The sequence below is a fragment of the Wyeomyia smithii genome, chromosome 3 (genome assembly GCF_029784165.1).
Source record: "Wyeomyia smithii strain HCP4-BCI-WySm-NY-G18 chromosome 3, ASM2978416v1, whole genome shotgun sequence".
In the NCBI taxonomy this organism is placed as follows: Eukaryota; Metazoa; Arthropoda; class Insecta; order Diptera; family Culicidae; genus Wyeomyia; species Wyeomyia smithii.
In genome coordinates, this window is record NC_073696.1 from 239590587 (window position 1) to 239603318 (window position 12732).

The window sequence follows — 12732 nt, forward strand, 5'->3', positions numbered from 1 at the left end:
GACAAACTTTTTTTTGTTCAATTTAGGCCCCTAGATAATGCTAAACCTGTCGGATATGGGTTACTCGTGCCTCTGATTGGCGCATTACATGTGCATGTACATGAATTTTTATGAAAATTAGTATAGGAAAACTTCTTCGCATGTTTCGAGCTATCGATCAATCCACTTCCGGTAGTGTCAGGATTGTTCGGGGCCCCAAATAGAACCATAAAAATGTTCTGGCAAATCGATTAAATTTACCCACCGTAATATACACACACGTGTTTATTATTTCATCTGATGCAAATATCCACTAGTAGGGGGAAAAGACACGGTGACTTTAGACCTTCTTGAGGCTGAGTGTTTGTAAAAATATTAATATACAATACAAGAATTCAATCCCCCTTTCCCCTTTCCCCCTTTCCATGGAATATTTGTCGAATTAAACGACTTAACTTAGACAAACACACAGTAGTTAGACAGTCGAGTAAACCGACTTAACATAGACAATTGCACCTTGTATGGAGTGACGCCAGTTTTTGCAACCAATTGGCAGTTACGCCAAAACGTTTTTCCAATATTTCTCAATAGTTTTAGAACAAAATAGTTTTCTTTTCATTTGTAGTGTATGTATCTTAGGGAAAGGAAGCTGAATCAACGAAAAAGTGCATTTTGGTCATTTTGGCTCTTACGTCAACTATGTAAACAGGGGCAGTATAGCCCAATGCAAACAAAAAACAGAAAACTGAAATGTTTTGTTAGCACAATTTTGAGGATAACAAAAAATTCAAATTTGATTTAGGAAGTAACAATTTTTGACTCTTTAACTCGTTAACGTTAGAATTTTTTAAACTTTTCAAAGAGTTTAATTTTTTCGACTTTTTGACTTATTGAAATTTGATATTTTGGCATTTTAGCTTATTCAGGGTAATCGCTCCTATAACCATCTCAACAGCTATGTTCGTGTGTTTGATATAGGTACACATTTTCATGGTAATCTGTTCAGTAATTTTCGAATCTATAAGACATTCTCATTTCCAGGAAGAGAAGAGGTCTCGAATCAGTTTAGGGACCTTACCCGGTTCCGAAAACTCATCGCCGATCGGTTCAGTTTTTCAAGTCCATACGGATCAGACAGACAGAAATCCATTTTTATAAGTTATTATAAGGCTTTTAATACAGGTTAGAGCGACAGTTTAGGTTCACTCAAGTTGCAGTTTCAGATATGTTTCAAAATAGTTTCAATTTAATGTCGGGTGAGTTTCAGTTCGGTTCCAGTTTACCTTTAGTTAAGATTTATTTAAGTTTCAATTTAGTTCTAACTCAGTTTCAGTTTAGTTTGAGTTTAGTTTTGGATTTTTTCAGCTCGGCTACAATTCAATTTCAATTCAATTGTAGTTTTGTTTCAGCTCAGTTTCAGTTCAGCTAAAGTTAAGTTTAATACAGTTTTAGATACCTCCTCCCCCTCTGTGGACAACTTCCCATATAAATTCTAAGAAAATTTGTATAGACTGTGGACATTACACAAGCCATTATTTAATCTATTGTGATGAGTGTCGGTATTAGTTCAGTTTCAGTTCAATTTCAATTCATTTTGAGTTTAAAGTCACTTCGGTATAGTGAAACTTCAGTTTCCAAATAAGTTTTATTTCAATTTAAGTTAAGTTTCAATTCACTTTCGGTTTAGTTGCAGTTCGGTAACAGTACAATTGTAGTTTAGTTTCAGTACAGTTACAGTTCAGTTTGAGTTTGGTTTCAGTTTGGTTCCAGATCAATATGACTTGACTTTTATTTCATTTTTAGTCCAGATACAGTACAGCTTTAGTTCAGATTCAGTATAATTTCAAATCAAGTTTAGTGTCAGTTCCGTTTCAATTAAGTTTCAGTTAAGCCTCTGTGCAGTTTCAGTTTAGTTTTAGTTCAGTATCAGTTTAGTTTCAGTTCATTTAGAGTTCAATTGTAATTTGGTTTTAGTTTAGTTACAGTTCCGTTTTAGTTAAGTTTGATTTAGTTCAGTAAAAGTTCAGTTTTAGTTTCCGCTCAGTTTCATTTGAGTTTCGGTGCAGTTTCAGTTCAGATTGAGTTCAGTTTCAGTTCAGTTTCAGTTTCGTTTCAGTTAAGTTTTAACTCAGTTTCAGTTTAGTTTCATGTTCAGCTCAGTTAGAACTCAATTTCAGTTCAGTTTTAGTAGCTTCAACTCAGTTTTAGTTTAGTTTCAGTTCAGTTTCAATACAATTAGAGTTTCAACTCGGTTCCAGTTAATTTCAGTCCAGTTTCAGTTCAGTTCCAGTTAAGATTCAGTCCAAATTCAGTTTTGCTTAATTAGTAGTATCAGTTCAGTTTAAGGTAAATTTTAGTTCAATTTCAGTTCAGGTATATTTTGCGCTCAATTTCACTTGAATTACAATATAATTTCAGTACAGTTTCAGATAGGCTTCAATTCTGTATAGTTGAGCCTCCTTTGATTTCAGTTCAGTATCAGCTAAGTTTCAGTTTCAGTATTGACTTTCAGTTTAGATTTGGTTTAATTTTGAGTTAAAGTTTAGTTTTAGTTCAGTTTAAGTTGAGTCTAACGAGTTAGTCAAACTTCAGTTTAGTTTCAGATAAGATTCATTTCAGCTTTAGTTAAGTTCCAATTTAGTTTCAGTTCGGTTACAGTTTAACTGTACTTGAGTTTCAGTTTAGTTTAAGTTCGGTTTCAATTCAGTTTCAGATCAATATGAATTGACTTTAAGTTCATTTTTAGTCCAGTTACAGTCCAGTTTTAGTTCAGATTCATTATAATTCCAGTTGCGTTTCAACCGAGCTTCAGTTAAAATTCAGTTTAGTTTCAGTTAAGTTTCAGTTCAGTCTCAGTTTAGTTTCAGTACAATTTCAGTTTGTTCACAGTTCAATTGTAATTCAACGTATGCGTTAAAAAATGGACCGTTTTCGGATTGTGGTATAAAAATAACTAAGACAGACTTATTCACTTCTGTTCGAGCATCTTGATAGAAAATTTCACTATTTCACTATTTAATTCTATTACTTTTATTTTATACAAAAAGTGATAGAATAAAATAGTGAAAGTGAATAAAAAGTGTAAAGTGTAACTAAGACAGATAATTGAGTTCGATAAATTTTACATGGTAGGTAGTTATGTTTGGCTAAGTCGCTAAAAAATTCTACTCCCTTGCGTGCGGCCTTCCGGCAGTTAACCGGAACGTTCGCCATAGCGGACGAAAACATGCGTAAAATAAATTTTACCTCGGTGCTCACTTCCTTCGTGGGGGAAGCTCAATTTCAATTTAAGTTCAATTTCAGAGCCGTTTTAGTTTTCGTTCAGTTTCAGTATAATTCCAATATAGTTTCCGTTCAAATTCAGTTCAATTTTAGTTCGATTTCAGTTCAGTTTTAATTGAGTTTCAGTTGAGATACAATTTAGTTTCAGTCTCAGTTCAGTTCATGTATTGTTTCCGCTCAGTTTTATTTGAGTTTCAGTATAATATCAGTACAGCTTCAATTTAATTTCGATTAAGTTTTTGTTCCGTTTCAGTTGAGTTTCATTTGAGTTTTATTTCAGTTTCGCTTCAGTCTCAGTTCAATTTCAGTTCAGTTTGAGTTTAGTTTAACTTCAGTTTGGTTAAGCTACAGCTGAGTTTCAGATAAGTTTTTTTTTAAATTTCAGTTAAGTTTAAATTCAATTTTGGTTAAGTTTCAGTTCGGTTACAATTCAATTGTAGTTTAGTTTCAGTTTAGTTTGAGGTTGGTCCCAAATCAGTTTCAGATCAATATAACTTAACTTTTAGTTTATTTTCAATCTGTTAATGACCAGCTTTAGTTCAGATTCAGTTTAATTTCAGTTCAGTTTCAGTTTCAGATACGTTACAGTTGAGTTTCAGTTGAAGTTCTGCTCAGTTTCAGTTTAGTTTTAATTGAGTTTCATTTTAGTTTTAGCCAAGTTTCAGTTTAGTTCCAATTCAGTTTCAATTCTTTTTCAGTTCAATTGTAATTTAGTTTAAGTTTAGTTGCAGTTCAGTTTTAGTTCAATTTAAGTTCAATTTCGATGCAGTTTTAGTTTCAGTTCAGTTTCATTTCAGTTTCAGTACAGTTTCAGCTCAGGTTCAGCTCAATTTTAAATCAATTTCAGTTCCGTTTCGGTTCAGTTTTAGTTGAGTTTCAAGATAGATACAGTTTATTTTCAGTTTCAGTTCTGTTTAGTTTTAAATTAGTTTGAGTTCAGATTTAGCTAGATTTCAGTTCAGTTTCAGTTTAGTTTCAGTTCAGTTTCAGTTCAGTTTTAGTTCAGCTTCAGTTCAGCTTAAGTTCAGTTTAAGTTGAGTTTCAGTTTAGTTTAAGTTCAGTTTCGTGATCACGTGATCATGGGAGCAGCGTAGCCGCAAGGTTACAGAGTCCGCTTTGTCAAGCAAATTGGTCGTTGGTTCGAATCTTAGTAGAATCAGGAGATTCGATGTCAAAACAGAATTTTAAGTATGGGTTCATACTCAGGCTCCCCACCACTTACCCATCCTTCACGCTGAAATCTATAACACCTTCGCGTGACTTCCTCTAACCAAAAAAATAAGTCCCTCTTATTGATAAAACTGGCCAGAAGGACGCACAACGAAACTTCTCCAGGTAATTATAATTGGTGATATTTGGTAAGAAGAACGAGCATCGGTATAATAGAACAGTAAGCGTGTGGAAAGAAGAGTATCACATTATACACAAGCACTGATAAACAATAATAATAAGCATGCCACTTCTAAATTGAGTTTCAGGCGTAGTTCAGTTTCAGTTCTGTTTTAGTTGATATTCATTTTAGTTTCAGTTACGTATTCTTTCAGTTAGGCTTCAATTCAATTTCGGCTTAGCTTCAATTTATTTTTAGTTCAGTTCAATTTAGTTTCTTGTCTATATAACTCGAGTTCTGGCTCAATTCTAGTTTAGTTTCAGGTTGGTTTCAGTCCAGGTCTAGTTTCAGCTTGGTTTCATTTGAGTTTCTGAATAATTTCAGTTTAGTTTCAGTTTAGTTTAATTCAGTTTCATTCCCATTCCAGTTGAGTTAAATTTTCGTTATGTTATAGTTCAGGATCACTTCAGCTTTAGTTAAATAACAGTTCAAATTCAGCCCAGTTTCTGTTCAGTTCAGTTTCAGTTCGGTTAAACTTCACTTTAGTTCCCGTTAAGTTTTATTCTAGTCTGAGTTCAATTCCAGTCCAGGTTTAGTATCCGCTCAGTTTCATTTGAGTTTCAGTAAAATTTCATTTTATTTTTCAACTTTAGACCTGTTTTTTGACTTATTGTTTCATTCTGATATTTTGACTTCATGCATTTTTGACATTTTCCTTTTGTCCTTTTTGTTTTTGTCCTTTTGATTATTTACTAAATCATGTTTGGCCATTTGAGCCTTTTGAGCTCTTGACTATTTGAATTTTTGGTTTGGGTTTCAGATATTTTATTTGTCGTGATTATATTTTGTTATATAATATAATATATATAATATATTATATATTGTAATATATTTTATATTTTGTTTCATGTGACTGTTTGTATCTTTTGACTCTCTGACTCATTGATTTTTTGGCAAATTGACTTTTTTACATTTTTTTGTTAACACTTTTTGATTTTCTGACTAATTCACCCGTTTAGCTTTGCAGATTAAGTTTTTTTTGGTTTTGTTCAGCTGAGTTTTTGGTTTTATAACTTCTTTACTTTTTGACTTTTGATATTTTATCTCTCTGACTTTTTCACTTTTTGATTTATTACCTTCTTCATTTTGGCGATTGGAGGAAAGCAGCCGAAGACCGACTTGGCGACGTATTCTGGATTCGGCACTGGGTCGATAATCGGTCTGTAGCCTTAAAAGTAAAAAAAAAAAAAAAAAAAATTCAGCAGCTCCTTCGTGTATCTGCGGCCCACACCAACCCACCTACACCTACCTGCAATGCCAAAGCTATACATAATGCTACCACAGTTACCATACCACCGGAAACCGAAATTCTTCTTAGTCTCGGTCCACAGTTTGCCCTACCGTACACATCGCTACATGACATTCCTTTCTATCATATCATCGCTGACATAGAAAATATTCTTACGAGCATCCCTGAGAAAAACATTAGAGAATACAAGCGATGCGACGCAGTAAATATCATACAAAATTTCATTCATAGTTTTGATGATAATCCAAGAGACTCGCTATCATGCTTTCTACAACATGCATGCAAAACTACCAAACGTTTTATCAAAAGTCATCCCGATATAATCATTGTCAACTCAGATAAAGGTAAACAGACAGTCGTAATGTATGAAAAGGAGTACGACAGTAAGATGTGCGAAATGCTATCAGACCAAAATACATATAAACCTATCAAACAGAATCCCACATCAGGTTACCAACAGCAGAACAACTACCTAGTAAAAAGGCTGCACAACCTCGGACTAATAGACAAGAAAACAGCAAACCAACTTTCCACCCAGACAGCCCAAAGCCCACGAATTTACGGACTCCCCAAATCACACAAACCGAATCTCCCACTTCGACCAGTTGTGCCCAACATAAACGCGCCGTCATATATGCTATCCAAATTCATTGGCCGCATACTACAGGCATCGATCAACAGCCGCTATAACGTATCAGACTCTTTCTCCTTTTGCCGTTTTATTAACTCCGTTCAACTACCTGAAGATCATATCTTGGTTTCATTCGATGTTGTATCACTATTTACATGCATTCCCCGAGAACTAGTCACACACACAATCATTGAACGCTGGACAGATATTAAGCTGAATACAAACATTAATCTGGATCTATTTCTGGAAGTAACCACATTTTGTTTGGAATGTAGTTATTTTTCATACCGTGGAAAACACTTCCGGCAAGTCTTCGGAACAGCGATGGGCAACCCTTTGTCCCCCACTGTTGCCAATTTAGTCATGGAAGCGCTTTTAGACTCCGTTATTGCTAAACTTGATTTTCCGTTTCCTGTCTTGAGGAAGTACGTTGACGACTTATGCCTGGCCCTTCCGAAGGACAAAGTGAACGACGTTCTTTCCACATTCAACGAGTACAACAGCAACATTCAATTCACCTGCGAAATCGAGAACAACAAGAGACTCCCGTTTCTGGATATGGTTTTAGTTCGACAGCCTGATCAGACCGTTAAAACCGAATGGTATGCCAAACCGATGGCATCAGGACGGTTTTTAGATTATTTCTCTACCCACCCATTGCACATGAAAAACAATGTTGTCACTAACTTTATGCGACGTGTGAAAGATTTTAGCACTAATTTATCACCAAAGGAAGTTAAAACAATCATCGATAGACATCTGAAAATTAACCACTATCCCACCCATCTAAGAAACCGATATACCAACAGAATCAACGAACGATCATTACCAATCAACCAACCACACTCGCAAGATTCGCCCAAAACATATAAGCCACTGATTTATGTTCAGAATCTTTGCAGTAGACTAACAAAGCTGTTTCGAACAGATTTGCCAAACACCACTTTAGCAACACGGAACGAACGCACGGTAGGAGCTATGTTCACAAATATGAAAGACAAATTAGCAGCTGAAAACCAACACAACGTGATTTATCGTATTCCGTGTGGCAATTGTGATGCCTCTTATGTAGGGCTAACGACAACACAGCTCAAGAAAAGGCTTAGCAACCACCGTTCGAACATTAACAAACTGGAACAACTCCTAAACCAGGAACACACTAGAGACACCAACACTCACGAAATAGCACACCTGAAGGAGAAAACAGCACTTCTTCAACACAGCATAGACAGCAATCACCGGTTTAACCTGGAAAAAACAATAATTCTGGACCATCATCGCCGACCGTCTGCACTTCCTATTCTCGAAGTTTGTCACATCATGAACACCGAGCATACCGTAAACAAACGCACTGATGTCGAATGTCTTAGTTCGACTTACGCAGGGATATTACACACACTAAAGACCAAAATAGGTAATAGATCAGAATTATAATCCACATCAGTATACTGTGGTTTTCACACAGTTCATCTCACCAAACCAGCTCACCGAACTAGAATTTAACAATTTGAATATACAGTTATACGCAGTGAGAAGTGCTACTACGAATTCAGCTTAGAGTGATATATTTTTTTAGTTCAAGTTTATTTTATTTCAAATGCAAAACCGGTAATACTTTTTTTAGAAAAATTTGCCCTATAATTATAATTTTTTGTCCTCACAACCCGGTTACAGTAAACGAATGCTAGCCACAATTAAATCTCTGACCGTTGATGCTCAAAACATAAAGCTATTAGACAAAAAACGATATCCTTTCTGTAAGTGACTGTTTTCTGATTATTGAATTTTTGTAACAACTTGTATATTTGTAGAATCCTTGAAAAAGATTTTATATTAAATCGAAACGTCGGAAATAGAAAATAAATTTTCGTTTTGATAAGCAGATGACTGGAAAGCCGATATACTCAATTTTACTAAAGCAATTATCAGTCGTAAGTTGTTGAATCACTTAAAAGTAAAGTAAAGTAAGTCATGTAAGTACCCTCTTCATTTTCCTGATTATTTTGACATATTCTTTATTTCTGACATTTTGGAACTCATTTTTTGATCCCTTAAAATTCTAATTCTTTGGCTTGTTGTCGTTTTGACTTTTTCACAATATTAAACTGTTTAAGTGTTCTATTTTTGACGTAGAACTACGTTTTTCTTCAGCCTACCACATAGGGATGTAAATAGGAAAACTATTACCGAAAAGGGGACGAAATATGTCCCTTTTCAAATGCTTATAAATCGGTTTGTTTTCAACCGATTTCCTTCATTTTTGTTGCAATTGTTTGGAAAATTATACACGCATCTACCCAAATGTAGAAAATTGTTGATTGATTATGCAAACTATTGTACTATTGATAATTGTCAAGCCTTGTTTAAACGAAAATTACGTCCTCTGATTGGTCGTTATATGATTGCTTCCCAAGCACGGTCGACAGAATCATATACCTTGCAATTGAAAACATGCTATTTGGCCTATATAAGAGCCTGTTTCAGCCGAAGCCGCTCATAATAGTTCTGGACAGCAACAAGTCGTCAACAGCAGTCGTCCTTCCTTAGCAGCAGCACTAGCCCCGTGGTTGGTCACCACGTCTCAGGAGCAGCGCGGTTCTTCTCAGCGTGTGTCGCCAGACTGCCATTATTCCCCCGTGTTAGGGCAGCATGAAGATCGTCATCACCAAATCCAATTTTGAACAGCAAAATGCCTTTTTTCAAGGCAAATAAACAAGTCATTGAAAGTTGCCATTATTCCCCCATTGTTGGGGCAGCATGAAGATCGTCATCACCAAATCCAATTTTGAACAGCAAAATGCCTTTTTTCAAGGCAAATAAACAAGTCATTGAAAGTTAATAATTTTTGACAACGTAAGCAAGCATTCTGTGCGGATTCTAGCAGTTACATCTGTCGCGGCCGTCTAATTTACAGAAGGTGAAATAGCTTCCACAGTGCATGTTGTCCGTGTTTCTTAACTCCCCCACTGTTGGGGCAGCACAATGGTTGCGATCAGCAACCGATTTTGAACAACAAAATGCCAACAAAATTACGTAGTCTCCCAGCTGCCAAGTTGCAACATGATGCAACACGCAACAACGAGCAAACGAAATCGCTTGATGTTACAAACCGCAATGAAATACGGGTTAAAACCGTTGCGTGTGTGAGAACACCATCGGTGTTTATTCGCTGTGTACAAAAATCAATAAAACTGAATAAATAACTTGCCCAGTGGTTGGTCACCATATCTCAGGAGCAGCGCGGTTTTTCTCGCTTCTCAGCGTGTGTCGTCAGACTGCCGTTGTTGCCCCACTACTGAGGCAGCATGAAGGTTGCCATCAGCAAATCCAATTTTGAGCAGCAAAATGCTTTTCTCAAGGCAAATATACAAATATTTGAAGGTTAATAATTTTTCGACAACTCAAGCGAGCAATCTGTGCTGGATAGTAGCAATTTAAATCTGTAGCAGCCATCTAATTTACAGAATGTGAAACAGCTTTTACAGCTCATGTTTTCAGTGTCTTTATTACCCCACTGTTGAGGCAGCACAAAGCAAGCATTAGTAGACTTTATGATTCATTAATGAAACACCTACAACAATGCATTTGTTAATAGTGTGCGTAGTTCTACGTCAGTTATGCGGTCGTGTCTTGGATACAACCTCCTAATTTTTTTTAGGTTTTCTATTTCATTTTAACTTTAGTTTTGTTTTCTTTCCAACTCTTTGATTTTTCGACGTTCTGATATTTTGGACTTTCGACTGTTCATCTTTTTGACTTTTTTTACAATATGACTTTTTGACTTCTTGATTTTTTAATTTTCTTACTATAGACTTTTAATTTCCATGACTTTCCGATTTTTTGACATTCGACTCTGAGACTATTTACATTTCAACTTACTGACCTTCGGAATATTTTAACCTTTTGACATTGGTTCTTTCAGCACTCACTCATACGACGCGACGCGGGACAAAACACAACACTTATCGTTCTTACTACATTTAACATTTTAAAATTTTTACCTTAAAACTCGACCGGTTTCGGGCGTAATACTGCCCATCTTCAGGAGGAGAGTCCGACTGGTTACACTTCTTTATACGTTGTTCGTATACGTCAGAGAGCAAAGAGATGCTACGGGATTCTCCGCTTTAGTATGTTAAATAGGCAGGATGTGATGGGGGGATCGTCTTCGTTCATCAGCGGTTCTGTCGAATTACTGATGTGAAGCGATTCCCAAGCGTTTAAGTGGGACGTTTTCCTTATGTTTTTAATAATTTTCGCGTTTTTCCAGTCTATTTGGTGGTCTAAAGTTACGGTGTGGGCGGCTACACTAGATTCGCAGGACTTTGCATTATCAACGGCATGTTTATGTTCTTTGATTCGCACTTTCACCTTGCGTCGAGTTTGCCCGATATACACCGAGGGACAATTCTGGCATGGAATCCGGTATATTCCGGAATGCTCATCTGGGGGAACTTTGTCTTTTAAATTGCATAGCAAGTCCCGCAATGTGTTTTCGCTTTTGTGCACGATTTGAAAATTAAGTCTTCTCAGTGTATTTTTTATTCGGTTGGTTACTTTGGGGTAGAATGGTAAACTGATCCTTTTTATTTCACTACTTCCGGGAAATAGTGTGGTGATTTGTTGTTTCTCTTGTTTGCGTTTATGTTTTCCTAGAATTTTGTCCACGAATCTTTTGTCGTAGCCATTTATTTCTGCTGCTTTGTATATTTGTTGCTGTTCTTTGGCAAACTCCTCGGCTTCCATTGGCACATTAAACAACCGGTGGGCCATGGCATGAAAGGCTGCTTGTTTCTGTCCCCCAAAGTGGTTGGAATCGGACGTTATATAACGGTCGGTAGACGTCGGTTTTCTGTAGATCCCAAACCTCAATGTGCCATCCTCCTTTCGGGTGATCATCAGGTCTAGGAAGGGCAATTTACCCTCAACTTCCCGCTCTACCGTAAATTTGATTGAGTTGTGGCGGGAGTTGAGCAGATTTAATGTTTGGGGTAGGTAGCGTTCTTTCACCGGGGCAAAAACATCATCCACGTATCTTTTCCATACTCGTGGGAAATAATTCTCTCTTCCCGCGGCCTCTTCGAAATCGCTCATGAAAACGTTGGCTAACAGCGGTGAAAGTTTGCAGCCCATACTTAGGCCGAACGTCTGTTTGAAGTATTTTCCTCTAAAAGTGAAGTAGTTTTGGTTCATACATACCTCAGCAATTAAAAGGTAAGCTTCCATGTGGTGATGTGGCACCCGGCTGCGTTCTAAATGCCGGCGCAAGCTCTTTAACGCGTCGGTAACCGGTATGCTTGGAAAAAGCGCTGTGACATCGAACGATACCATAATTTCCCCTCGCTTAATTTTGAACCCTTCTAGTTGCTGAACCAAATCTACAGAATTTTTCACGCTTTTTCCGTGGGTTATCGGGTACTTTTTCATTTCTTCCACCAACCACGCTGCCATTTTCTCGGTTGGTGTGCGAATGTTGGAGGAAATCGGTCTCATTCCAACTGGATTTTTGTGGATCTTCGGCAGGCAATATAGCGAAGCCACCATCGGGTTGGGGACGTGAAATTTCCTCTCGAGTCTCTCTTCACCCATTAAATGTGCTACTTTCTGTCGCGCGAAATTTACTTCCTCGACCATCGCATTCAGAGGATCCCTAGGTTTGCCGTTTTTAAATTTATGTTCCTCGTACGGACCGGCTTTGATCATGTCACAGACGCGGGACTCGTAGTCTTCCTTGTCCATAATCACAACAGCATTCCCCTTGTCCGCACGAGAAATGCAAAGTCCTGCGAATCTAGTGTAGCCGCCTACACCGTAACTTTAGACCACCAAAAAGACTGGAAAAACGCGAAAATTATTAAAAACATAAGGAAAACGTCCCACTTAAACGCTTGGGAATCGCTTCACATCGGTAATTCGACAGAACCGCTGATGAACGAAGACGATCCCCCCATCACATCCTGCCTATTTAACATACTAAAGCGGAGAATCCCGTAGCATCTCTTTGCTCTCTGACGTATACGAACAACGTATAAAGAAGTGTAACCAGTCGGACTCTCCTCCTGAAGATGGGCAGTATTACGCCCGAAACCGGTCGAGTTTTAAGGTAAAAATTTTAAAATGTTAAATGTAGTAAGAACGATAAGTGTTGTGTTTTGTCCCGCGTCGCGTCGTATGAGTGATGTTAGTTCTTACGTTGCACGA

At 37.1% G+C, this 12732-nt stretch overlaps 2 protein-coding genes across 2 annotated transcripts; one reads left to right on the forward strand and one right to left on the reverse strand.

Annotated features, from left to right (window-relative positions):
• The first annotated feature begins 6855 nt into the window (after window positions 1-6855).
• On the forward strand, window positions 6856-7965 carry LOC129729141 (uncharacterized). The gene has a single exon (XM_055687624.1). It carries the CDS (start codon window positions 6856-6858, stop codon window positions 7963-7965), a length of 1110 nt encoding a protein of 369 aa, XP_055543599.1.
• Window positions 7966-10641: 2676 nt separating this feature from the next.
• LOC129729142 (uncharacterized) lies at window positions 10642-12270 on the reverse strand. The gene has a single exon (XM_055687625.1). It carries the CDS (start codon window positions 12268-12270, stop codon window positions 10642-10644), a length of 1629 nt encoding a protein of 542 aa, XP_055543600.1.
• Window positions 12271-12732: the final 462 nt, after the last annotated feature.

What these genes read in the sequence shown, in the direction of transcription:
- LOC129729141 (XM_055687624.1), top strand. Translation starts at nt 6,856, where the DNA reads ATGGGCAACCCTTTGTCCCCCACTGTTGCCAATTTAGTCATGGAAGCG.
- LOC129729142 (XM_055687625.1), bottom strand. Translation starts at nt 12,270, where the DNA reads ATGGACAAGGAAGACTACGAGTCCCGCGTCTGTGACATGATCAAAGCC.